Raw genomic sequence first — 27,098 nt, 5'->3', positions numbered from 1 at the left:
GCAGGCTCCCTGCGGCGAGCCTGATGCAGGACTCAGAACTCGATCTTAGGACCCCAGGATCATGACCTGTGCCAAAGGCAGACACTCAACCACTAAGCCATCCAAGTGCCCCCAACAAGTACTTGTTAACTGATTTTTTTAAAGATTTTATTTATTTATTCATGAGAGACACAGAGAGACAGAGACAGAGACAGACACAGAGAGAGGCAGAGACACAGGCAGAGGGAGAAGCAGGCTCCATGCAGGGAGCCTGACATGGGACTCGATTCCGGGTCTCCAGGATCATGCCCTGGGCTGAAGACGGGCGCTAAATGGCTGAGCCACCTGGGCTGCCCTGATTTTTTTTTTTTCTGATATAAATCTCACTTGGCCGTGGTGACCATCTTCACTGAACAAAAACCTGAAAAAGATAGTGTAATTTCTTAAATAACTAAGAGGTATTTATCAAGGTAATACACAAACAGGATTAAAACCTAGTAGAATACAGGAGGGTCTCTGACACAAAGCAACAGGCTGCTTCTGCTCCACCACGCCATGTCCCATATTTATGCTCTCCAGGATAACTTCTTTCATCTACTTTGCTGTTTTTGCTTGTAGTTACCTCCTCCTACCTCTGCATAAAATGCCTATACCCCTCCGTCTCATTTATATCATTCTCTCTTCCCTCCCCCATTTGTGTAACATAGTTACATAATTGCTTTGAATTTTAAATATTATGGGTGTAGTGCTTTTATTTCATGTGCCTTCAGTTCTCTTCCTTTTACCTCCCGAATTTTTTCATCTGTTACAGGCATTGCTCAGAGATATTGCAAGTTGGGTTCCAGGCCATGACAATAAAGCAAATACCACAATAAAGTAAGTCAAATTTTTTGGCTTTCCAGTGCATATAAAAGTTATGTTTAAGGTATACCATTGTCTAGTAAGTGTGCAACAGCATTAGGTCTAGGAAAAATGTTCATACCTTAATTTAAAAAATACTTTGTTGCTTAAAAATTCTAACCTTCATTGGAGCTTTCTTCTCTTTTTTTTTCCCCAGAGAAGGGAAGGAGGGAGACGGGGAGGACAGAGGGAGAAGGACAATCTTAAGCGGGCTCTGTGCCCAGTGTAGAACCCATGTAGGACTCCATCTCACTACCCTGCGATCACAACCTGAGCTGAAATCAAGTCAGGTACTTAACAGACTGAGCCACCCAGGCACCGCATCATTGGAGCTTTCAGGGAGTCATGGTCATTTTGCTGGTTGGAGGATCTTGCCTCAAATCAGGATCTTGCCACTGATCAGAGTGGTGGTTGCTGAAGGTTGGGATAACCATGGCAATTTCCTAAAAAAAGACAACAATGAAATTTTCTGCATCGATAGACTCTTCCTTTCAGTTGAATATTTAGAGGGCATTGTAGTGTTATTAATTGGCTTAATTTTAATATTGTTGTGTCTCAGGGAATAGGGGGGCCCAAGGAAAGAGAGACTGGGGAACAGCCAGCTGGTCAGTGGAGCAGTCAGAATGCACACACATTTATCAGTTAAGTTCCCTGTCTTAAATGGGTGCAGTTCATGGTGGCCCAAACCAGCTATATTAGTAACATCAAAGATCACTGATCACAGAACACCATAACAACTATAATAATAATGAAAATATTTAAAATATTGTCAAGGGGCGACTGGGTGGCTCAGTTGGTTAAGTGCCTGACTCTTGATCTTGGCTCAGGTCACGATCTCAGGGTTGTGAGTTCAAGTCCCATGTTGGGCTCCACGTATTGTGAGAATTACAGTGTAAATATGCTAAATCCACATAACTAGATCCAGCATATTGAAAAGTTGGATGGCATTCATAAGATTTTACTAAGCAAGAGTTGTGCTCAAATTTGCACTTGTGGGATGCCTGGGTGGTTCAGCAGTTAAAGCGTCTGCCTTTGGCTCAGGGTATGATCCTGGAGTCCTGGGATCGAGTCCCATATCAGGCTCCCTGCATGGAGCCTGCATCTCCCTCCGCCTGTGTCTCTGCCTCTCTCTCTCTGTGCGTGTCTCTCATGAATAAATAAATAAAAATCTTTTAAAAAAATTTGCACTTCTTTTCCCATGCTTTAGCAATCTTCACTTAGCCATCATCCCAAGGCTGAAAAATAAAAATAATTTAAATTGAATTGTGCATATTTGTTTGGATTAAAGTTTTTCTGATGATTGTCATCAACTAAATTTTGTTTAAAGTTATTATTTTACTAAAATATAGTTTTCTTTGATATTAAAAAATATTGTGTGAATTACCAAAATGTGATATAGAGATGAGAGGTGAACAAATGCTGTTGGAAAAATGGTGCTGATAGAATTGTTCATCGCCGGGTGGCCACAAACCTTCAACTTGTTAAAAAAAAAAAGGCAATATTTGCAAAGCACAATAAAACAAGGTATGCCTGTATGTTTCTTCTGCACTCTTTCTATAATCATAATTAAGTCTTCTGTACTTTGGAGGCTAATCTGAAAGTTAAAACCAGTTATCAGTGTTTACATTATCGTGACTGTATACATAGTATTTACCTCAGGACCAAGAATTGGGTTATATTTCTTTTCATATCCAGCTTTTTCATTTTTCTGTAGTTTCTTTTTTTAAGATTTTATTTATTTATTCATGAGAGACACAGAGATAGAGAGAGGCAGAGACCCAGGCGGAGAGAGAAGCAGGCTCCATGCAGGGAGCCTGATGTGGAACTCGATCCTGGGACTCCAGGACTACCCCCTGGGCCGAAGGCAGGCACTAAACCGCTGAGCCATCCAGGAATCCCTTTTCTGTAGTTTCTTTCTTTCTTTTTTTAAGGATTTATTTATTTATGATAGACACAGAGAGAGAGAGAGAGAGGCAGAGACACAGGCAGAGGGAGAAGCAGGTCCCATGCCGGGATCCCGATGCGGGACTCGACCCCGAGACTCCAGGATCGTGCCCTGGGCCAAAGGCAGGCGCCAAACCGCTGTGCCACCCAGGGATCCCCTTTTCTGTAGTTTCTAATAGCTTTTTTTTCCCCACCTTATTTTATTTGCCTGTATCACATTCTCAGTTTGGTTGTTGATTTCTTTTCCAAGTCTCCATCACAAGCAATGAATGGAAAATTTTTCTGGAAACTTCCCTCCCACAGACCTTCAACTATAGACTCCACTGTGAGCCAGTTTCTTTCTAGACTTACTTCACAGCTACCATCCTGGTAGCTGGTAGCAATGAAGTCATTGCTTCCTGAGTTGGAGCCACTTTTCAAGAATTGATGTCTTCCTCTTTCTTAGATTATTTCCTCTTTTTTTGCTGGGCTGTTTCCTTTGAAAGTATTTGATACAGATTAATTCCAGAAGACATCTGTATCTAAAAGTGCTTTTATTCTACTCACACTTGACTGATAATTTAACTGGTTATAGCATGCTGTGCTGAAGAAAGTGATTTTCTTTTTTTAAAGGATTTTATTTTTAAGTAATCTTTACACACAACGTGGGGCTCAAATTCACAACCCCAAGATCAAGAGTCACATGCTCTGCAGACTGAGCCAGCCAGTGCCCTGAAAGTCATTTTCTCTTTTTTTCTGTATTTTTTCATTGGAGTTCGATTTGCCAGCATATAGTATAACGCCCAGTGCTCATCCTGTCAAGTGCCCTACTCAGTGCCCATCACCTGGTCACCCCATTCCCATGCCCACCTCCTCTTCCACTACCCCTAGTTCATTTCCCATAGTTAGGAGTCCCTTACATTTTGTCACCCTCTCTGATTTTTCCCACTCATTTTCTCTCCTTTCCCCTATGATCTCTTTCACTATTTTTTATATTCCCCATATGAGTGAAACCATATGATGATTGTCCTTCTCTGATTGACTTACTTCACTAAGCATAATACCCTCCAGTTCCATCCACGTTGAAGCAAGTGGTAGGCATTCATCATTTCTAATAGCTGAGTAATATTCCATTGTATATATAGACCACAGCTTCTTTATCCATTCATCTCTCGATGGACACCGAGGCTCCTTCCACAGTTTGGCTACTGTGGACATTGCTGCTATAAACATTAGCATGCAGGTGTCTTGACTTTTCACTGCATCTGTATCTTTGGTGTAAATCCCCAGTAGTGCAATTGCTGGGTTGTAGGGTAGCTCTATTTTTAACTCTTTTAGGAACCTACACACAGTTTTCCAGAGTGGCTGTACCAGTTCACATTCCCATCAACGGTGCAAGAGGGTTCCCCTTCCTTCACATCCTCTCCAATCCTGTTTCCTGTCTTGTTAATTTTCACTATTCTCACTGGTGTGAGGTGGTATTTCATTCTGGTTTTGATTAGTATTTCCCTGGTGGCAAGTGATACGGAGCACTTTCTCATGTGCTTGTTGGCCATGTGTATGTCTTCTTTGGTGAAATTTCTGTTCATGTCTTGTGCCCATTTCATGATTGGATTGTTTGTTTCTTTGCTGTTGAGTTTAATAAGTTCTTTTTTTAAGATTTTATTTATTTATTCATGGCAGAGAGAGAGAGAGAGAGAGAGAGAGGCAGAGACACAGGCAGAGGGAGAAGCAGGCTCCATGCAGGGAGCCCAACTCTGGACTCGATCCTGGGTCTCCAGGATCAGGCCCTGGGCCAAAGGCGGTGCTAAACCGCTGAGCCACCTGGGCTGCCCCTAAGAAGTTCTTTATAGATCTTGGATACTAGCCCTTTATCTGATATGTCATTTGCAAATATCTTCTCCCACTCTGTAGGTTGTCTTTTAGTTTTGTTGACTGATTTTTTTTGCTGTGCAGCTTTTTATCTTGACTAAGTCCCAATAGTTCATTTTTGCTTTTGTTTCCCTTGCCTTCATAGATGTACCTTGCAAGAAGTTGCTGTGGCCAAGTTCAAAAAGGGTGTTGCCTGTGTTCTCCTCTAGGATTTTGATGGATTCTTGTCTCACATTTAGATCTTTCATCCATTTTGAGTTTATCTTTGTGTATGGTGGAAGAGAATGGTCCAATTTCATTCTTCTGCATGTGGCTGTCCAATTTTCCCAACACCATTTGTTGAAGAGACTTTTTTTCCAGTGGATAGTCTTTCCCTCTTTGCCAAATATTAGTTGACCATAGAGTTGAAGGCCCATTTCTGGGTTCTCTATTCTGTTCCATTGATCTATGTGCCTGTTTTTGTGCCACTACAACACTGCCTTGATGATTAGAGCTTTTCAACATAGTACTAGAAGTCCTAGCCTCAGCAATCAGACAACAAAAAGAAATAAAAGGCATTCAAATTGGCAAAAAGGAAGTCAAACTTTCCCTCTTTGCAGATGACATGATACTGTACGTAGAAAACCCAAAAGACTCCACCCCAAGATTGCTAGAACTCATACAGCAATTCGGCAATGTGGCAAGATATAAAATCAATGCCCAGAAATCAATGGCATTTCTATATACTAACAGTGAGACTGAAGAAAGAGAAATTAAGGAGTCAATCCCATTTACAATGACATCCAAAAACATAAGATACCTAGGAATAAACCTAACCAAAGAGGTAAAGGATCTATACCCTAAAAACTATAGAACACTTCTGAAAGAAATTGAGGAAGACACAAAGAGATGGAAAAATATTCCATGCTCATGGATTAGAAGAATTAATATTGTGAAGATGCCTGTGCTACCCAGGGCAATTTACGCATTCAATGCAATCCCTTTCAAAATACCATGGACTTTCTTCACAGAGTTGGAGCAAATAATCTTAAGATTTGTGTGGAATCAGAAAAGACTCGAATAGCCAGGGGAATATTAAAAAAGAAAACCAGAGCTGGGGGCATCACAGTACCAGATTTCAAGTTGTACTGAAAGTCATTTTCCTTTAGAACTTTGAAGGCAGGGGCACCTGGGTGGCTTAGTTGCTGAGCATCTGCCTTCTGCTCAGGTTGTGATCCGGGGGTCCTGGGATCAAGTCCCACATCAGGCTCCCTGCAGGGAGCCTGCTTCTCCCTCTGCCTATGTCTCTGCCTCTCTCTCTGTGTCTCCCATGAATAAATGAATAAAATCTTTTTTTAAAAAAAAAAAGAACTTTGAAGGCATTGCTCTGATGTCTCATGTGTGAGATTGCTGATAAGAAATCCTAGGTTGGGATGCCTGGGTGTCTCAGTCATTTGATTTGTTGGTTTCAGCTCAAGTCACAATCTCTGATCTCCAGGTAAAAGGATTGAGCCCTGTGTCAAGCTCCGTGGTCAGCACAGGGTCTGCTTGGCATTCTTTCCCCCTCCTTCTCCCTCCCTCTCTGCTCCTCCCCCACTCGCACTTTCTCTCCAAAATAAATTAATTAATTACTTTTTAAAAAGAAATCCAGGGACACCTGGGTGGCTCAGCGGTTGAGCATCTGCCTCCAGCTCAGGGCGTGATCCTGGAGTCTCGAGTCCCACATCGGGCTTCCTGCATGGAGCCTGCTTCTCCTCCCACTGCCTATGTTTCTCTGCCTCTGTGTCTCTCATGAATAACTAAATAAAATATTTTTTAAAAAAAGAAAAGAAATCCTATGTCAATATCATTCTCATTTCTTCCTAGGTTATCTGTTTTTCTTTCTCAAAGCTTGAGGATGTCTCTATACTTTGTGTTCTGAAATTCCACAAAAATATACTCTGAAAGTATCTCCTGTATTATTTCTCTGATCATTCTATTTCATTCTCTCTTGAATTCCTATTAGGCAAATGCTGGGTCTCTCAGGTTTACCCTCTATGAATCTTTTTTTTCCATCTTGTTTTGCTTCTTTTAGTCTTTTTTATGTTACTTTCTTTGATATTTCCTCAACTCTATCTTCCAGCTCTTCCCTTGAATTTTATCTCAGAAATGATACTTTTATTTCAAGAGATCTTTCTTTTCTATGATCATTCATTTTCAAATATCCTATTCCTCTGATATAAATGCAATGTTTTCTTGAATATCTCTGAGTATACTAATTAGAGTGTTTGCCTCACTTTACTTTTTTTCCTCTCTCAAGGATCATGTATTTCTTTTTTTCTCTATTTATCAAATTTCATGTTGAAAGCTTTCCTCAAATATCTGGTGGTCATTGTTTTTTGTTGTTGTTGTGTTGTTTTTGTTCACATGGAAGTAATGAGACAATAAAAAAACAATTGGGAGTTTCATATACATGACTAGTGAGCTAGCCATTTTGTTGGGGGAACTCCTAAGTGCAAAAATGTTAAATACTTTTCTCTTGGACCTCTCAATATCTTTAAAGAATACACTCCATTTTTTGGAGCTCATGAAAGATAAAATCTGACTTCAGGGCATTCTGTCCACCAGAGTGGGGAGGGCATGGGAGAATCAACTCTATAAAAAATAGGACTAATTTATTCTCCCCACTTGTGCCTATCTCACTCATTCTCTTTTTCAAACCTAGCATTTATGCAGTCAAGAATGACTCTTTCTCACTGTCTCACCCCTTTGTAAGTATTCTAAACCATGGCTTCTTCCATACTGCTTTATCAGTTACCACTCCTCCATCTGCTTTCCAGCATTCATCCAACCTTTATCCACTGATGGCCTCTTTCCCATTCTCTTTTCATCATTACAAAATTATATCTTTTTTATTCCTTTGCCACTTTGGGATGTACAGGCAATATACACATGTAATCTGTCTGCCATCTTTAACTTATTGAAATACATAAACTTGTTTTGATTACAGTCTGAGCTCTCACCATGCACTAAAGAATATCATACTCATTACTGCAATAGCATCCACCTGATTTAGTACTAAAAGCCCATTATACAGAATAATGAAACATTACAACCATAAACTTCCATATACTCCCTTCTTAAGCAGAATTTCCTTATATTTTCCAGCTTTGTTATAATATAACTGCCATATAACATGTGTAAGTTTAAGGTGTACAACATGATGATTTGATAGGCATATATATTGCAAAATGATGACTATTTTAAGGTTAGTTAACATATCCATTACTTTATATAGTTACCACCTCACATAGTTACTTTTATTTTTATGGTGAGAACTTTTAAGAGGTACTCTTAGCAACTTTCAAGTATACAAACAGAGTGTTAATTATAGTCACCATGTTACACATTACATCCTCAGGACTAATTCATCTTATAACTGGAAGTTTGTGCCCTTTGAACACTTTCATTCATTTTCCTCACTGGCCCACTCTGGCAACCACCAAGTTATGTTTATATGAGTTCATAGTTTGTTTAGATTCTACATATAAGTGATATCATACAGTATCTGTCTTTCTCTGATTTATTTCACTTAGTATAATGGCCTCAGGGCCTATATATATATATGTATGTTTAGGGCCATTATATTTTTGCAGATGGCAGGATTCTCTTCTTTTTATGGCTGAACAGTATTCTATTTCATATGTAGATATAGTTATGCATTCATCTGTCAGCAGAGGTCATTTCCACATGTTTATTATTGTAAATAATGCTTCAATAAACATGGGGGTGCAAGTGAATATAGTTATTTCTTTTCATTTGAAATATATACCCAGAAGTGGAATGGCTGAATCATATGGTAGGTGTATTTTTAATTTTTTGAGGAACTGCTGTAGTGTTTCTGTGGTGGCTGCACCAGTTTAGATTGCCACCAACAATGCAAGAGGGTTTCCTTTTCTCCACATCCTCATTAGCACTTTTTTCTTGTCTTTTTGATAATAGCTGTTTGAACAGGTATGAGGTGATAGCTCATTGTCGTTTTGATTTGCATTTCCCTGATAATGAGTGCTTTGAGCACGTTTTCATGTACCTGTTGGTCATTTGTATATCTTCTGTGGAAAATGTCTATTCCAGCCCTTTGCCCATTTTTGATTGGATTACTCGTTTGTTTTTTCCAACGAGTTGTGTGAGTTCCATATATATTCTGGATATTAACCCTTTGTCAGATACATGGTTTGAAAAATATTTTCTCCTATCCTGTAGGTTGCCCTTTCATTCTGTTGGCCATTTCTTTTTCTGTGCAGAAGCTTTTTAGTTTGATGCAGTCCCATTTGTTCATTTCTGCTTTTATTTTATTGTTTGTGCACTTTGTGTCATACCCAAAAAGTCTTTGCCAAGACCAATGTCAAAGAGCTTTTTCTCTATGTTTCCTTCGAGGAGTTTTCAGATTTTACATATAAGTGTTTAGCCCATTTCAAGTTAATTTTGTGAATGGTGTATGAAAACGGTCCAGTTTTATTCTTTGGCATGTGAATTTCATTCTCCCAACACAATTTATTGAAGAGAGTATCTTTTCTCCATTGAGTATTTTACCTCCCATGTCAAATATAAGTTGACCACATATGTATGAGTTTATTTCTTTTTTTTTCTGGTATGGGTTTATTTCTAGCCTCTTGATTATGTTCCATTGGTCTATGTGCCTGCTTTTATGCCAGTACCAATTAATTACTATAGCTTCGTAATATAGTTTGAAATCAGGAAGAGTGATCCATCCAGCTTTGTTCTTCTTTCTCAAGACTGCTTGGTCTATTCATGGTATTTTGTGGTTCTATATTAATTGGAGGATTTTGGCTATTTTTGCTATTATTTTTTTGCTTAAAAAAAATAAGCAGATTTTCTATGTATAGACCAAGGTATCTGATAAAGTTTTGGTAAAGTCAGTTCATCAGGCATCTACTTGTCTTTTCCCCCAGGGCAGTGGTTCTTAACCTGAGGAGCTTGTTAAAAATACATATTCTCAGGGTATCTGGGTGGCTCCATCAGATAAGCATCTGACTCTTGGTTTCAACTCAGGTCATGATCTTGGGGTCATAAGATTGAGCCCTAAATTGGGCTCCCCACTCAGTAGGGAGTCTGCTTACCCTCCCCCTCACCTTTTGCCCCTCCCCCTGTTCATGCATTCTCACTCTCTTTAAAGTAAATAAATAAATAAATAAATAAATAAATAAATATTTTAGAAAAATGCATATTCTCAGTTCTTAGCCCTGCAGAACATCTGGGATAGCGCCAACATTCTGTATTTTGAAAGAGCTCCGTAGGTAATAAAGCACAGACCTGGTTAAGAACACTGACCACTGAAGGGTTAGCAACAGCAAGGTGGAGCCACTCCCATTATCATTCCTCCTCATTTAAACCCCTATTATTGCTGACTCTCAGATTACAGGAGAGGCTTTAAGGTGAGTATTTTCAGAGAATATTTGCTGCATGGCTACCTCAATAAAAACCCATCAGGCAATTAATACAAAATTGACAGATTTAATCTGTGCTGAGTAAATTTACTTGTCCAAGGTCATCAACATGAGCAATGAAGATAGGAGCAATACTTGGGCCAATCACCATCCATAGTCCAAGCCAGATGGTATTATCCCTTCTAAGTGTCTAAATATGTAATAGGAAGGTAAGAAATTATATTATCACTATGCTAGAGCTTAGCTACCAGCAAAAAACAAACAAAAAAAAAAACAAAAACCAATAAAACAAACAAACAAAAAAAACCCCACAATAACCATCTTTCTGTAAGAATGAAATAAGCAAACTCTGAATTTAAGCAATGTATACTAGGTTTTATTGGGTGGAAGTGTTATTTTTAAAAGGGAGAACTAGGGTTCTAATCAAGACAATCTGACATTATTGATTCACTGTCTTTTTAAGGCCTTCAAGCCCTTTGGGAACTTTGACATTTTCACCCCCAGGGGAATCAAGAGTGAACTAGACAGAGCTGCTGACTTCCAAATACTAAGAAGGAGATTGTAGACAGCTTCAGTACAGGGCAGGAGTATGATACATGGGTTTAGAGCTAAGGGCATGGGTTTAAAGTCAGACACAGCTGGGCTAAGAGATTAGGCTCCATCATTTACCAGCTGTGTGACCTGGAGCAAACTGTTTAACCTCTGCAAGACTCATTACTCCTAGGGTACCTGGGTGGCTCAGTGGTTGAGCATCTGCGTTCGGCTAAGGGCATGATCCCGAGGTCCTGGGATTGAGTCCTGAATTGGGCTCCCTACAGGGAGCTTCTCCCTGCTTCTCCCTCTGCCCTTCTCTCTGTCTCTAATAAATAAATAAAATCCCTATAAAAAGACTCATTATTCCCTTCTGTAGTTTCTAAAGCAAACCAAACTCTGTCAAGCTTTGGTGTCTCTATATGGGCAGCTCCCTCTGCTTTGAATACCACTCACCTCCTTTTACCCTAACTCCTACTCATCCTTCAGGTCCCAAATCAACATCGCTGCTTTCTGGAAGTCCCAGTTCCCCAGTCAGAGTTATGCAATGCTCTTCTGTGTCTCCTCTCCAAGTGCACTAAACACAACTTCCATTATAATAAATGTATGGTAAGTAGTAGTTTTTAAGAATTTGTTTCTTCCTCACAGCAAGAACCAGCAAACTAGGGCCCATGTGCTAACTCTGACCCATGACCACTTTTTGTATAGCCCTCAAGAATGGTTTTGGCATTTTTACAGAATTGGTTCAAAAAAAAAAAAAGGAATATGCAATAGAGACCTTACATGTCCCACAAAGCCTAAAATACTCACTATCTAGTTCTTTACAGAAAAAGTTTGCTTACCCTTGCCATAGACAATTAGCAATTTGAAGGTGAGGACTGATTTTCATTTCACTGTGTCTCCTACTCCTAACCCAATGCCTGCCACATAACAGGCATTCAGATGTTTGTCAAATTAAAGAATGAATTAACTAGTCTAACCAATATTTTTTAAAGTATAATTTATGATAGGATCAAAATACAGCTTTATTTTGTTTTGAATGTGCAAAGAAAACGTACTCCATTGGGGTACATTTTTTTCTGACTGTGGATAGGAATTTGGACAGACCACATGACTTTTCTGTTCATTTCTTCAAGAATCAATAATCATCAGATCACTCAAAGTCACAAAACATGAACTTGGTTCAGTAATCAGAGCATATTCAGTCCAAGATATTAATGAAATTCTTCGGGCTTACTCAGAGATAAGGTCCCTCTCCCACTCCATGCTAAGGCCTTTGGAGAAGGAAGGGGTGATAGGTTTTCTTCTTTTTCTCTCCACTTCCAACTCCTATTTGGACCCTCACCAGGACAGAGCAGGACTAGAAAAGCAAGTAAAGGGATTAGTCAAATCTTCCTTGGTAGAATGAATGGCTTCCCACTTTCTGGGTCTCTGGCTCTTCTTTGGGTTCTTTAAAGGCCCCCATCATTGGGGACCCCTCTGGCACAATTTGGGAGACTTGGGTTGATGCATTTATATTCGGGTTGGCAGTTTACAACTCTTTCCTCAGCCCCTAAGAAACCGACAGCTATCTCCAGCTATTTTTTGCTGGGGTCTCTCCATCCCTCTAGGTGTTTCTATTAGACAGGGTCCAGGGTGACCCCACCTTGGCTCTCTCTCTTTCTTGCATGGCCCCCATTTAATTCCCAGGAAACATTCAAACGTCCCTTGCCCTGACAAAACCTGGGAATGCCAGCCAATCCCAACATAGTCAACCCTGTCCTCCTGCCAAGGGCCATATTAGCTTTCTCAGAATAGAGAACAGCCCCAATCCTCTGCCTCTACTGCAGGGAACAAATGTCAAGCTCTCTGCATGTTCTAGTGAAACACCCTCTTGCTAGGGTTGAAATGAAGGAGGTAACATATCCCCCCTACTGCAGCACTGCTGTGGAAGGTGGCATGGAATCTAAGCCTGGCAAAAAATCTCTCTAAAGAAATGTTTTCACAAGTTTTCCTTCCCACTCCCCTCCCCAGTCTGACTTCCTTTTATTTCTTGGACTCTGTTCTGGAGCATTTCCTTTATAAATTCTGTATATGATGATCTGACTTCGGAATTTCCCATCCGTTGCAGGGGCAATTGATGGAAACTTGACTCCCTGGAAACTTGACTTTTAATAATATCATGTTACCTAGGGCTTATTTTGTTTTAATTAGGTAAGAAAAATTAGACTCCCCCTGGCAAAACCTTGTATTCAAGTAGCCTTATTCTCTTCTGACATCTAAAAATTTGAGATGGCAATATTAACTTTTACTGAGCATCATGTAGTGTATGCTTCAGAGGCATTTTCTCATATCACCCTTGTGATGATAGTCTTTCCCACTTTTTCAGATGAGAAAACTTAGTCTCAAAGAAGCTTTCTTTCTTAAGGTAGCCTGGAAAATATAGATCAAAGTCAAGGCTGAAACCCAGGTCTATCTGACCTCAAAATCCATGGTGTGTTTGTTACACTGTAACCTTCAATGTTTTCCACCAAAATATCCGAAATGTCAGAATAGAGTGAACATATATTTCTGCAGAAGACTGGGTAGCCGGCAGAGGTCCTGCCATGAGTACAAATTTTAAGTCTCACGCTTGATTGTAAAAATTCATACAAAATTTGCATTTTATTCTACAATATGTGTTTATTGTCATAGAAACTATATCGAAAAGTATCGCTCAAAAAAAAAAAGTATCGCTCAAATTACCTAGCCCCTCCCTACCTAGCCCCTCCCTACCTGAATTTTCAAGTAAAACTAATCCTATAGAAGAATGCATTATGTTTACTCTGTAGTTTCATGAGCCTTGAGCATACCACTCCAATTTGAGCAACCCCAGCTTATTCCAGAAGGTATTAAACTATGCCAGTAAAGTGTTAAGGATTTGAAGGAGAGCCTCCATCCATTGTAACCACTAGAATGAGGAAAATATAGAAGATGCAAAGCTTGTTAAGAAGAAATGGGGGATAGAGGGAAGAGCACTACAGTCATTTATTAAAGATTGGCATTACATGGTTATTATTATATACTACCATTATTATACTATTATTATCATCATATACTATTATTTATCAATTCCGTAATAAAAATTGCTTGTGACCATGAGTTGTTGAATGAATGATGGACTAGTGATGTTATAATGTTGGAAAAGCAACGTGACGCCATCCAGCTGTTCTTAACCTGCCGGCCACAGAGCATGGCAATTCTACACCTGTTTTTGAAGGAGGGGAAGATCCACAGCTTTTATTAGGTTCTCAAAGGAATCCAAGACCCATAAAAGATTAAGAACCACTGCTCCAGAGAAAAGAGCAGAGAACTGGGGGCTCGAGCTGCCTTGTTTTCAAACACTTGCTCCAAGCTTACTAAATTGCATGAGATCCTTCCTCCTTGAGGCTCAGTTTCCTAATTTGTACAATGAGGATAAGAATATCCATGTCATACGATCGTTGTGAGGGTTAAATGAAGTTCTCTATATTGATCATTTGAACAGAATAGGAACTCAAGAAATGTCAATCCCCTTCCTCCTGCCACACATAACAATATATATAACACAGTAGGGGCGTTGAAAGTACAGGTGGACATGCCATTTATAATGGAACATGTACCCTGGATACATACACTTTATTCAAAGACATTCTGCCTCATGCTTAGACTCCCCCAGTCAGAAACTCAGACCTAGATTTCAAAACTGATGTTAAATTTCCACAAAAAAATTAAAAATAAAGGTATTCAGTTGGTGGAAAAAAAGTTTCCCAAACCTGGGAACACATAATATGCATCCATTCTGTTTGTGAAGGTGAAATAATTTAAATACCACTGCATGCTGGCATGCATATATTACTCTAAGACCTCTTAATTTGAGCAATCGGATCCTCTTAAATGACACATGAAGCAGCATTTACAAAGACAGGGAGTCTTCGCTAATCCTACAGCTGCATGAGGGAGCCTCGAAGGGGTTAAAGTGGAGGCTTATACAAACTTTGCTTCTCAGCTTCTCTCTTATCTCCTCCCTCTTGGGCTGCACACCGCTAAGGCAGAGCTGAGCTGAATCACTACCTTTCCTGCATACTCTGTTGCCTGCGAAAGAGGACCTGGGGACTTAAGTGTTCAGACCGCTTGCATTCAAGTGTTCCAGATGGTATATGCACATCCAAACAGGCACTCCTCTTGGCTCTTTGGAGTTTTTAAGGAGCAGGCATCTGAAACTGCACTCTGAAGCTGTAAGTGGCAACTAGCATTTTAAGTAACTAATACAAGGTGCCTTTCCAGATTTGCGCTGGAAAGGTCTGACTCTTTAGGAGGATGAAAGAGAAAGCATTCTTTGCGCGAATGTAGTCCTGCTTCTCTGGCAAAATGAGGCTTTCATTCTATTTTTCCAGATATGCCAGAGATGTTCCTGAACAAGTTGGCTGACGGTGCAAGCTTCAAAAGGGATACTTAAATGGCCAGCCCCATTCATCCCATAAGCCAGGAAAGGTAAGAGAGATTTGGAAATATTATGATGTTATTCACGGTGAAATGAGCGGTATTATCTTATTTATCGGCAGGTGTGACAAATAGGCACCATCTGCAGCAGAAGATACAGCAGCTCCCACTTGAGAAAGCTTATTACTTAATGGCTCTAGCCGTTGAAGAAGCACTTGCTGCTGGAATTGTTTTTTCGTGGGGCTGATGTGAAACTAGATACTCTAACAGTTTCTACCTCCCTTAGTTTTCTCGCCCCCACACTGAGCAGATAAATACAAACAGAAAGCCTGCCTTCACTCCTGCAAGCTGTTGCAATGGATAATTCTGGCTCTATCCTCTGAATTATTCCACTGATCGTTATCCTTACCTATCTGGTGGAATTGCGAGTGTCGTGCAGAAAAATGCAAAATTACCAGTGCATTGTTTTCAGAACATTATGTTAAATAAAAAAGCAAAAGTAACTCCTTGAGGACCAACACAGAGATTGGGGTACATTTCTCTGTATATCCTGAGCACTCAGCAGAGTGCCTGGTAGTTGGTGGGCACTCAAAGATTTGCTGAATAAATACCGATCTGATTTGGGTGGTCCAGGCAGAACTTTGTTGCTCTTAGTAGGAACAAGTTTCGCCCAAGTGTTTCCTTTCAGGATTGATGGATGGAGAAAGCTCCACATTCCTTTCATGATCTGGGTGGGTACATTATTATTTTACCTCTGTGAGGTTACATATGCTGTGCTGATGTCGAACATTACCGAAGACCTGGCATTTTGACGTTCATGCCAAAACACAACAATTTTTCTTTAATTACCAAGAGTTTTATTTACCAGGTTAGTGACAAAACATGCCATCAGAAAACCAAAGATGCCCTCACATCGCTTGTGAGTATTTTGATTTACATTAAAAGTGAAGAAAACCAGATGTTCAGGCTGATAGTGGAAATTGGACCATTATTAAATTAATCACTTTCCGTGGTTTCCCCAAACTTCCCTCCACCTCTTTCTTCTCCCTCCTTTCCCAGTGTTTTCCTGTGTCCCTATCTTTCTCTGCTTTTTATTCACCCATTCTCTCCCACCTCTTATTACACATCCCTCATCATCTTACTCCTCACATTTCCTTCCTTCCTCCCACTTTCTATCTCCCCTGCTTTTCCCTCTAATTCTTTACTCTTTTTCCTAGCCTCCACTCTCCTCCTTATCCCTCAACAGCTTCCCATCACTTTTACAAAGACTGGAGACTGATTATTATTTTATGAGCTGCCCAGAAAGGACTGCAGGCTACTAAAATTGTGTCAGGGTCTTTCCATGAAAATCAGATTCTTCAGAATCAATAGAATTTCAATTTTGTTTGAAATTGCGTGGTGTTTTTTCTGCCCAAATGTTGCAGAGCTTTTCACAGAGCAATCACATTATCTGTGCAACCCATTAATTAGTTAGCAATGAGAGCTGTGGCAATCCTCTTTGGAAAGCTGTTATGAGAAGTTGTCACAGATACAGGACCAGAGTAACAAAGAGGATTCCCCAATACCTAACTCTTCATTTACTCATTTCAAAGCCCTTAATGGATTTCAGAAATAACATCAGTAGACATCTCTGAATTCACAGGGGTGTTTGGTCTCCTGCAGACTATAGAGGTTCTAAGAAATATGTGATTAGTTTTCCAAATCCTCAGACAGAATGTGTAAAGAAATTGACAACTGTACATGAGGTCACTGTTGTCTACAACTTCTCTAAGCTTCACAGAACTCTAATAAATATTTAATAAGTATTGAGAACTGAGGAAGATTCAGGGTCGATTGTGTAGGAGGCAGACAATGTACTATCAATTGTCACTGAAAAGCATCTATAGACACAATGAAACTTCCTAAAATTTAAGGCTGTAAACCCATCCAATGTAGTTTGTCCTTCAAGAGCAAAGTTTCTAACAAAGTGATTACTCCTTAGTTCCAGATTATAATAAGGAATCTAGTTTCCTTTGCACAGTAAGAGATGGGGAAGAGGAATAAAAAGAAAAAGGAGTTTCAGGCTCTTCCCCAAGGAATATTAGCAATTGGAACAGAAATAAGACTATGCTTCTCTTCAAATTGTCACTGCCAGGTGCATTTCTTCATATCCATGCCTTTATTCAACAATTACCCAACGGCTACTGTGGGCAAGGTTAAGGGATAGAATGTTGAGAAGAGATCCTCAAGGGTTTATAAATTACCACTTGAGGGAAAATGCATGAAATACATATTTATAATATTAGGCAAATGTAACTTCTCTGGGAATGTTACAGAGCATGTAGGAATTAGGACTTGGATGGGAAATTAAGTTCAGTTTCATGAGCCGAGCCTCAAAGAATGATAGCATTTCCCCAAACAGAGGTATGTCAAGAGGAAAGGAACTGGTCAAATAAAAATATGGAGGCCAGGAACTGGTGACAGTGAACATTCCAGCTTGCTGGGAATGGAGGGTAGTGGAAGGATATAGATCAGCCAGGACCAGAGCATTGCCAGCCTTGAATGCCAAGCTAAGGAGAATGAAGAGAAGTCCACAGGCAATATGTTGGCCTGCAAATTTTGACTCCATTTTTCATCCTATTTGAATAGTTGTAAAGAAATCATATGGTAATAAACCATAAAGTAAAAAGAGCAAGTCGAAGATGACATATAGCTTGACACTTTTTTATGAAGTTAAAAATGAATAAAACTAAACAACATATTGTTCAGGCATAGGTGTGTGTGTGTGCACATGCACCTATAAATAAAAGCAAGGTAATTATTAAAAAATTTGGAGTATTGATTATTTTGGGGGAGCCGTAGGTAGTAGGGCGAGATGGGGAGGAGCATAGGTAGATGTCCATCTAAGTGATTAATTGTTCTCAATCTTAAAGTTGGTGGGTGTTTGTTCACAGATGTTTGTCCGTGCATGTTAATTTTTTTCCATGAGTGCTATTAAGTAAACAAATAAAAGGGACCATGGATGCACCCATGATGACAATATCCCATAACCCAAGGAGTATGACTTATCCAAATATGTGCATGTGAGGCCCATAGTAGACTAAAAAGATACTCTAATGGTAAAGAGGCGTCTCCCACTTGGCTTGCACCAGCAGTGAGTGTTTATTTTCCTTCACCTCTCTACTGGAGGGCAAGTGAAGAAGTGCTGCCTCTGTGGGGGCTGCCTGAGACTATCAGAGTTCTGAATCTGAAGAGCCCTATTGTATCTGTAGAGTGGTGTTGCTCAGGCCTAGCTGCATATCAAAATCATCTGTGGAGCTTTAAGATTACAGATGTTCATGCCCCACTCAGACCTACTGAATCGAAGCGTCTGGTGGAAGGACCCGGGTACATAGATTTTCAGACAGCTTCATAACTGATCCTGAAGGCAGCAGGGACTAGAAACCATTCCTTGCAGAGCGTGCTTAGAAATTCGAAGTGACTAACTTGTCACACAAATGTAGATATCGGGGTCCTATCCCTAGAGATTCTGATCTAAAAAACAAGGGACAGGACTTTGAAATCTGCATTTGTTTGTTTTTTTTATTAAAGATTTTATTTATTTCTTCATGAGAGACACACAGAAAATAAAAAAAAAAAAAAAAAAAAAAAAAAAAAAGAGAGACACACAGAGAGAGAGAGAGAGAGGCAGAGACATAAGCAGAGGGAGAAGCAGGATCCCTGCGGGAAGCCTGATGTGGGACTCAATCCCAGGACCCTGGGACCATGACTTGAGCCAAAGGCAGATGCTCAACCACTGAGCCACCCAGGCGTCCCTGAAATCTGTATTTGTAATAAGCATCTCTAGGTGATTCTGATGAAGGGACTTCCTGGGACCACGTTGAAAAACATTGCCCCAAAGGTTCCAAAACACTAGGGACTCTGGGTGATTATTCTGTATATTCGTTTCCTAGGGCTGCCGTAAACAAAGTACCACATACCGGGTGGCTTAAAATAACAGAAGTTTATTCTCTTAGGTCTGGAGGCTAGAAATCTGAAATCAAGGCTTCAGCAGGGCCATGTTCTCTCTGCAGTCTGTAGGGTAAAATCCTTCCTTGCCTCCTCTGACTTCTGGTGTTTGCTGGTGATCCTTGACATTCCTCGGCTTGTAGCTGGATCACTCCAATCTCTGTCTCTGTCATCCCTTTGATAAGGATACCACTCATATTGGATGAGGACTAACCTAATGACCTCATTTTAACTTGATTACATCTGCAAAGATTTTATTTCAAAGTGAGGTCACATTCACAGGTAGAAGGTGTTAGGACTTCAATATATGTTTTGGAGAGATACAATTCAACCCATAATGCTGTTTTAAATATATTTTTAAAAGATTTATTTATTTATTTATTCATGATAGAAAGAATGAGAGAGAGAGAGAGAGAGAGGCAGAGATACACAGGCAGAGGGAGAAGCAGGCTCCATGCCGGGAGCCTGATGCGGGACTCGATCCTGGGACTCCAGGACCGCGCCCTGGGCCAAAGGCAGGTGCCAAACCACTGAGCCATAACTGACTTTAAAACAGGGATCCCGGGATCCCTGGGTGGCGCAGCGGTTTGGCGCCTGCCTTTGGCCCAGGGCGCGATCCTGGAGACCAGGGATCGAATCCCACGTCGGGCTCCCGGTGCATGGAGCCTGCTTCTCCCTCTGCCTGTGTCTCAGCCTCTCTCCTCTCTCTGTGTGACTATCATAAATAAATTAAAAAAAAATTTAAAAAAAAAATAAAACAGGGATCCCCTGTTTTAAATATTTTTTAAGTAGGGCCCCAAACCCCCAATAAGGCTGATTAGCTATGTTCTTTGGCTGGGATATCTAGAGAGAAAGACCTACAGTTACCTTTCAGAGCTCTGTGTACAAAGAACCACTTGAAAAGCTTGGACTTAGGATGCATATTCCTGGGCCTTGATCCAAGATACTAGAATTCAGGAGATCCAAAGTAGGGCCTAGGAATCTACATTTCAAATGACATAGGGGGTCCATGCATCATGTCCTTGAGAAAACCTGGTTTTAGGAGAACAAGCAATGTCAAGAACCAAGTGGTTTGGGGAGGAGGAGCTCCCAAGAACAGACCCTGAAATCTGCATTTGTAACAAGCTGCTCTGATAAACCATTGCCTTTGTGAGATGGTGTTTCGAGGGAACTAAAGGATATCTACTGTGATTGTCTTTTCTACTTAGTGAATCAGAAATCAAAATAAATGTACCTTTAAGTTTTGGAAAAATGTTTCCTAGACCATCCCTCCAAAGACAGTAAAAAGATAGCCTGTCTCTTTGCCCTTGTTTCTTGTGAACCAGGTGGCTCTACATGGGCAGTAGAGCAGTAGATAGGTAGACTAAGAATCATGCAGATTACAGAAAGTACAGAAAGTATAGTAATGTGGATGAGTGAATATAAACTTTAAGTGCTCCAGGGCTGGGGGCAAGATTCCAGGTTATTGGAAGAATAATGTGATCATTGGAGCTATTTCTCTTAACTTTCCTCAGGTATGTTAAACATTGGAGCTATTTCTCTTAACTTTCCTCAGGTATGTTAAACATTGGAGCTATTTCTCTTTCCTCAGGTATGTTAAACATTGGAGCTATTTCTATTAACTTTCCTCAGGTATGTTAAACAAGAGACAGAACTAGGCTACATTGTCACACCTCTGCTACTATTGCACATAGAAGTTTGACAGGTGATGGAGGCTTATATTGTTTATTTTAGTCACCAATATTCAAAATTCATGTTCAGAATGACAAGCTAAATCATTTTGTAAGATGCCAACAGTAAATAGTTGACCCTATTCACACACTGGAATGTTTTTGCCAATAAAGACAAGGTTTCTGTCTTTATTGCAATATACAGTTATTTGCTCAGAGCAGAGTACCTTCTTAATTCCTTTCGATCTACAAATACTGGGGTGGGGAGTATATTCTCCCTCCACAGACCTAAATGAGAAAGAAAAACACAAAAATAAAATTAGGGAAAGGCTGCATTCTTAAAAATTCTATGATTTGTTAAAGTGACCCATGGCACTGGGACCTGGAATTTGAAAAATGAGTCCTTAGATTTAGGTCTTCCTTATTTTATTGTTTCTAAGTAGGCTCCAAGCCCAACATGGGGCTTGAACTCACAACCCTGAGATCAACAGTCACATGCTCTATCAACTGAGCCAGCCAGGCACCCCTAGGTCTTCTTTATTTAAGCACTAAGATCTCCTGGGTAAGTCAGAGCAGTGTTTCTCATCCTGGCCACACTTGAGAGTCACTTGGGAGCTTTTAAAAATACCAGGGTTAAAAAAAAATACCAGGGTTTGGACCCCACCCTAGACCAATAAAATCCAACTCTCTAGAGTGGTTTCCAGGCCCCTACTGTGGAGACTATGATTTAGAAAGTCTACTGCAGGACCCTTGATCTATATTTTATGAAGTACCTTGGGTAAATCTTATGACCAATTAGTCTGGAAAACTAATCTAGCTTAGTTCTTAGTTGCTGTTCAGTGATCTGAATTTTTCTTTTCTTTAATAGCCATTTACCACATAGAAAAAAGCATTCAGGATATCATTTTATATTATTTTTTTAATATTTATTTATTTATTATTTATGATAGACATAGAGAGAGAGAGAGGCAGAGACACAGGAGGAGGGAGAAGCAGGCTCCAAGCCAGGAGCCCGACGCGGGACTCGATCCCGGGACTCCAGGATCACGCCCTGGGCCAAAGGCAGGCACTAAACCACTGAGCCACCCAGGGATCCCCCAGGATATCATTTTAAAACTAATTTGCCCTTAGCAAACATTTTGCAATATGTCAGTTAATTTGTATTTCAAAAGAAATTGCCATCTGTTTCTCTAAGATACCTGAATCTTCTATTTCTGTTTTTGATTTTCAGGAATATAAATCTGTTGAAGAATCTGAAGAGTCACATCTTCTGAGCCTAGACATACTGCTGTCAGCATCTCTGAGACTTCCTCCTTCTGAAAATTACCAGGTCTGACTTTGGCTCCAGCCTACGGCGAGGCACATCAACACACGTCCTCTAGACTTACAGCCCTCAAGCTGTGCCAGCTGGGCAGGAACCTTACCACCTCCATCCTTAGGGGAAATTCCGAGCAACACGAAGGGTGAAAACTCAGATATGCTGAGCCTGAAATGTACAAAAGTTTTTAGGAAGTCTCCTCACAGAAGAACCCAGTTAAATCCACATAATTAGCTCGCACACTTAGACGAGCTGTAGGTAGAACAGAGAGCCTTTTTCCCTATATCAAAACAGAGTAAAAAAGTCTGATTTAATACTCAGAGATTGTTGTTCCCATACCAGTATTATAAAACAGTTTCACCATATTTGTTTTAATCAGTATAAGAGTAGAACTGTGGAACATAAGTTATCTATATATTATTTTTTTAATGATAAAGAGTTTCTGATAAAATCTATTTAGGACAGGGGTGCTGTGTTGGAGGACAGAGTGTGGCCATTGCCAAATTAGAACATTACCATTTTCTGGCTTGTGCACTACTGACTTTGTTCGGGTCGTGATTGCTTTGCATGAGATTGTTAGAATACTTCCAGTATATTTAGAGATAGTCTAAGTGACTGTGGAATGCCTCGAGGGCAATAGAAAGCAAACAGAATCAGGTACCATCTGATGTGTTGAGTGATGACGGAGGTGCATTTCAAGTACCATGGAAATCTCACTGGCCGGGCCCATTTCCCTACCCTGGCGACAGAGGTTGACAACACTTCGGATAAGTATTCCAACCTCTACATGTACGTGGGCTTATTCCTGAGCCTCCTGGCCATTCTCCTCATCCTGCTCTTCACGATGCTTCTTCGGCTTAAACATGTCATCTCACCCATCACTTCCGAGAGCACGGAAAGTGTTCCTCAATTCACAGATGTAGAGATGCAGAGTCGAATCCCCACTCCTTAAAGCCAGGATGAATATAAGCTTTCTTGGATCTCATTAAACCCTTGCATGTTGACGTCCAGGAAAGCTTATTTTGTTGCATGTGGCTTCCCATGTAGGGAATCAACAAGTTGTCTATTTAACAAGGTATTCATGATTTTTTTGTGTGTTCTTGATTCTGCTTGTGGGATATCTAAAAGGTTTAAGACTCATTCTTTGCCAGGAATAAAGGAAATGGCAGCTGGTTGGGAGGGCAGGTTTCCATAGTAACCAAAGAGAGCCTGGGCCTTGAGCAAACCTCAGACCACAGAAATTCATATGCAGCTATCATAAAAAACATAGGATCCCTGGAAGCTTCAAGAACAAGAAAAATCTGCTTTTGAAGGGGCTGGTTGTTCAAAGAGGGTACCCCCAAGAAAAGGACAAGTCTTAATTTAGCACTTGGACTCCAAAGAATTGCCTCTGCTGATCTGAAGCTAAATCATGTCAAAGATTAATGGAAGGGACCACGAACCCTTTTCCAAAGGAGCAGTGATTTTATCATCTAAGGCCATTGGGTTTGTCCCAAACCAAAGATGAGATTAAAAAAAAAAAAAAAACTATTGCAGTTTAAAGAGCAAATTTGCAGAATGAAGTTTCTGGTCAACAAATTCATCTAGAGAGGGGGAAAAAGATAAAAAATGTGCATTTTATATCTGTGTTATTACTATTACTGGACTTTTAAAAATTCAGAATGGCAGATGTATTGCAAAAATCCAGAATGATGAGCTTCCCCCAAACCAAGGGAAAATTAAGTCAAAATGTGCTCATGACAATGAACCTTACATTATACGTGCAGCTTCTTTACCTTTTTCTTCCTCCCCGTCATGCTCCAGGATTGAGTTGAACATAAATATGAATCTTGTTTAAAGATGGCCCTGGCAGAAAAGGCACAACTATACTTTAAAGCATAAATGAAACGATCTTGGCATTCTGTCACTGTATGATTGTGGCTTTGGACAAATCATTCAAGTCTCTGGGTGCCAGGTTTTTCTTTCTGAAAAATGATCAGAGAGCTATTTAGTCACTGGGCTCCTTTTAGATCTGAGTGTGAGAAAAAGACAAAGGAGGAAAGGACTAAACACCACCCTCCTACAAATCCTTATTAAGATCAATGTCCTCAAATGTCACATTTGTCTTTCCCGGAAAATGTGTTTCCCTTCCTGATCCCTGCCAAAAGATGAAGTGTTTCGCTTATTACCTAAAAGAGAAATATATTTTTAAAAATTCCATTCTCAGAAGGAACCTTATATGCCAATAGTGGAGAAAGAATTGGAGTTTTTAAAAAATGAACGTTTCAAAAGGGAACCAAAACAGATGAGAATTGTTTACAAATTAGAAATTTGAAGGCTGGTCATCTACTTGCCACCAAAGAACTAACACACATGTGTTCAATTCTACCTGCTTAAAATAATTCTATCTGCATCAAAAAAGAATTTGTTCTCTCTTGCACCTAAAAGGTGGCCATTAAATTTCACAGGATGCTCCCTCAGGAACTGCAGTGGTGGTGAGAGAGAAGTGGTATGGACGCCAGGTTAATGCCACCTCCACCAGACATGCAGCTCTCACTAGTCTGTTACCAATTTAGACTGTCCCCTTTACTCTGATCTAAATCTAGCTTGGTGGTGAAATTCCCAAAAGCTTTCTACTTTTATACACAGTCTTTTGCCAATACTCCTCTCTCCAAGGGGCTGCAAAGTATGAAATCCCCACATGCAGAGCTAAACTTAGCAGTAAGCCTGCCTCTGGTGCACCTGTTACAATAGCAGACCTCAAGATTTGTCAGCTGCATTCTGCGCCATTCAGAAGGGATCAGCAGGTAGGCTAAGCCTGGGATAGGGCATGTACTTCCCTTTTGGCATTACATTTTCCAAAACGCATAGTGACTCTTATATTATTACATTTGGTGTTTCAAGTTGTGTCTTCATTCAATGACCGGACTCTGTGCACCCTTCAAAATTTTAGTTCTTGGCAGCCTTACATGGACTTCATCACAGGCTGGCGGTGTATCCTACAACTTCTTAAGGACACACATATCCCCACACTCCAGGCTCTCCTGTTTGTGCTCACAGTATTTGAATGCACTTTACAGTTAAGAAGTCAGTGGCTGGATGCATGAAGGAACTGATTATACTTTCAACAGCAGTGAATGGCAAGATACTCAATGCTTTGTTGCCAGCGGTGATGAACAGACAGACTACAAATCTCTTCATGCCCACCTGACCTCCCCAACCCAAATTTCCAGAATTTTAAAACTGCTCTTTAATCACTGACTTGGAGGAAAGGTCCTGGTTTATGATTAGGTTACTTACCTAGAAAACAACCACCCTCTTTCATCACAACTGCCCCATGGGAGCCAGATCTTCACTGAGCATTAACCAAAACCCACAGCACAGCTGCACTAAAATAGTAGCATAACCCTCCCCCCTCACACACACATGCATAATTTCCAGTGATAACATAAATGGAGATGCATCTAAGCAGCTGTGTCATTATGGTGACCCACATGCTATTTAATCGTTAGGAAAACAGACGGAATGTTTTCATCATAGCAAACTTACTGTAAAGCCAAGAATGTTTCCATTTGTATTAAATTATATTCTGCCCCTCAATGTATTAATTAACATATATTACTGCTCAAAGAGGCAGCTAGGGCAATCAGTGGGCATAATTTGAATTTATCCATATATCCAAATGCTGAGTTGTCAATTCCTTCCCCCATCCCCATTCTCCAAAAGTTGCACAGTAGCCTAAATGCATATAAATAGGTTATTTATATGTAGATGTACTCTGTTTTAAGGTGAAAGAATGATTCTTCACTTTTTATTGTGCTGACCCATATGAAATTGCCATTTCTGTAGGTCAAAAGTGCTCAACTATCAGCAATTTCATGTAATTTAAGCTAAGAAAAAGGACTTACCACATGAATGTTCTAAATGGTAAACCCACCTAATATGTTTAAAAATAATTCAATTTCTAAAAATATACTTTGCATACACTTCAGAAACATGGGTTGTATAAGACAAGGTATATTGTAAAAGATTGATATATTATGTATGGGGCAGGAAATATTAAGGTTAATAAAGTAAGGATGGGTTCATCCAGCCTAACCTTTCCATCCATGCCAAATCTGAAGCTTTGGACTCATAACTGACTTGGACTGCTGCAGACCCCACCATACTTACTAAGTAGGTCAAAGAGGTCCACTCAATGCAATTAAATGGTTAGATTTAGTCATACATTTTATTCACCTGCATTTGTACTAAAAGGATCTTTTTTTTCTAACAAAATGAAGACCTGTGTGAAAGAAAAAAAAATGGGTTTCTTTTGTTTGAAATTGTCAATATTTGAAATAGATTCATATTGTATAAAAACAAATCTAATATTTCAATTACTATTTAGCATGTCATTTTGATCCCTGGAAAATAAACTGGTTTGCTGTTAACACATATCTGTTGTCTATAGAATGTAATGAACATTAGTCTCTTCATCTTGATATAAATTGGAACAGTTGCCAATTTGTGGTATTCATAATTTTTTTAATTTTTTTGTTTTTTTAGAGAGGGAGTGCGCACACAGGTGTGTGAGTTGGGGAGGGAGGGGCAGAAGGAGAAGAAGAGAGAAAATCTTAAGCAGGCTTCACACCCAGCATGGAGCCCAATGTAGGTCTCGATCTCACAACCCAGAGATCATGACCTGAGCTGAAATCAAGAGTCGGATGCATAACTGACTGAGCCACCCAGGCACCACTGTGGGATTCATAATTTTGAGGTGTCATTATTTCTTCTTATTCCCCGATTGCCCAGCCTTGATTGTCTTCTGACTTGCAAACTTATTGATGCATTTGTTTCTATAGTAGTAAGATGTGAAAAATGGATAATGCATGCCAGCTTCCAGTGAAGGTGATCTGAGGTAAAAGTGAGATAAGGCATCTAAAGTATCACTATCTATCAACACTTCCCACCCTTCATAGGATATTTTTTTTAATGTACCTTTCTTTTTGTGCTTTCTTTATTTGATTCTTACAGCGACCCTGTGAGTATCTGAGTGGAGGTATTATAGTCTGTGTTATGTGAGCACAGAGG

General features: G+C 39.9%; 1 protein-coding gene and 1 non-coding gene across 3 annotated transcripts; one reads left to right on the top strand and one right to left on the bottom strand.

Annotated features, from left to right (window-relative positions):
• Positions 1-9,974: 9,974 nt before the first annotated feature.
• On the top strand, positions 9,975-26,429 carry SERTM2 (serine rich and transmembrane domain containing 2). Of its 2 annotated transcripts, XM_072817999.1 has the most exons (4): positions 9,975-10,088; positions 11,121-11,240; positions 15,026-15,122; positions 21,960-26,429. In XM_072817999.1, exon 4 carries the CDS (start codon positions 22,726-22,728, stop codon positions 22,996-22,998), a length of 273 nt encoding a protein of 90 aa, XP_072674100.1. In that variant the 5' UTR covers positions 9,975-10,088; positions 11,121-11,240; positions 15,026-15,122; positions 21,960-22,725; the 3' UTR covers positions 22,999-26,429. The 2 variants fall into 2 exon arrangements, with proteins under 2 accessions (XP_072674100.1, XP_072674101.1); XM_072818000.1 differs by lacking the exons at positions 9,975-10,088; positions 11,121-11,240 and adding an exon at positions 14,699-14,866.
• On the bottom strand, positions 21,178-21,250 carry TRNAN-GUU (transfer RNA asparagine (anticodon GUU)). The gene has a single exon. It is a non-coding gene; the product is annotated as a tRNA-Asn (tRNA).
• Positions 26,430-27,098: the final 669 nt, after the last annotated feature.

Source organism: Canis lupus, chromosome X (assembly GCF_048164855.1).
Source record: "Canis lupus baileyi chromosome X, mCanLup2.hap1, whole genome shotgun sequence".
NCBI classification, from domain to species: Eukaryota; Metazoa; Chordata; class Mammalia; order Carnivora; family Canidae; genus Canis; species Canis lupus.
The sequence above is the reverse complement of the archived record's forward strand: the minus strand, read 5'-3'. Positions and strand labels throughout refer to the sequence as shown.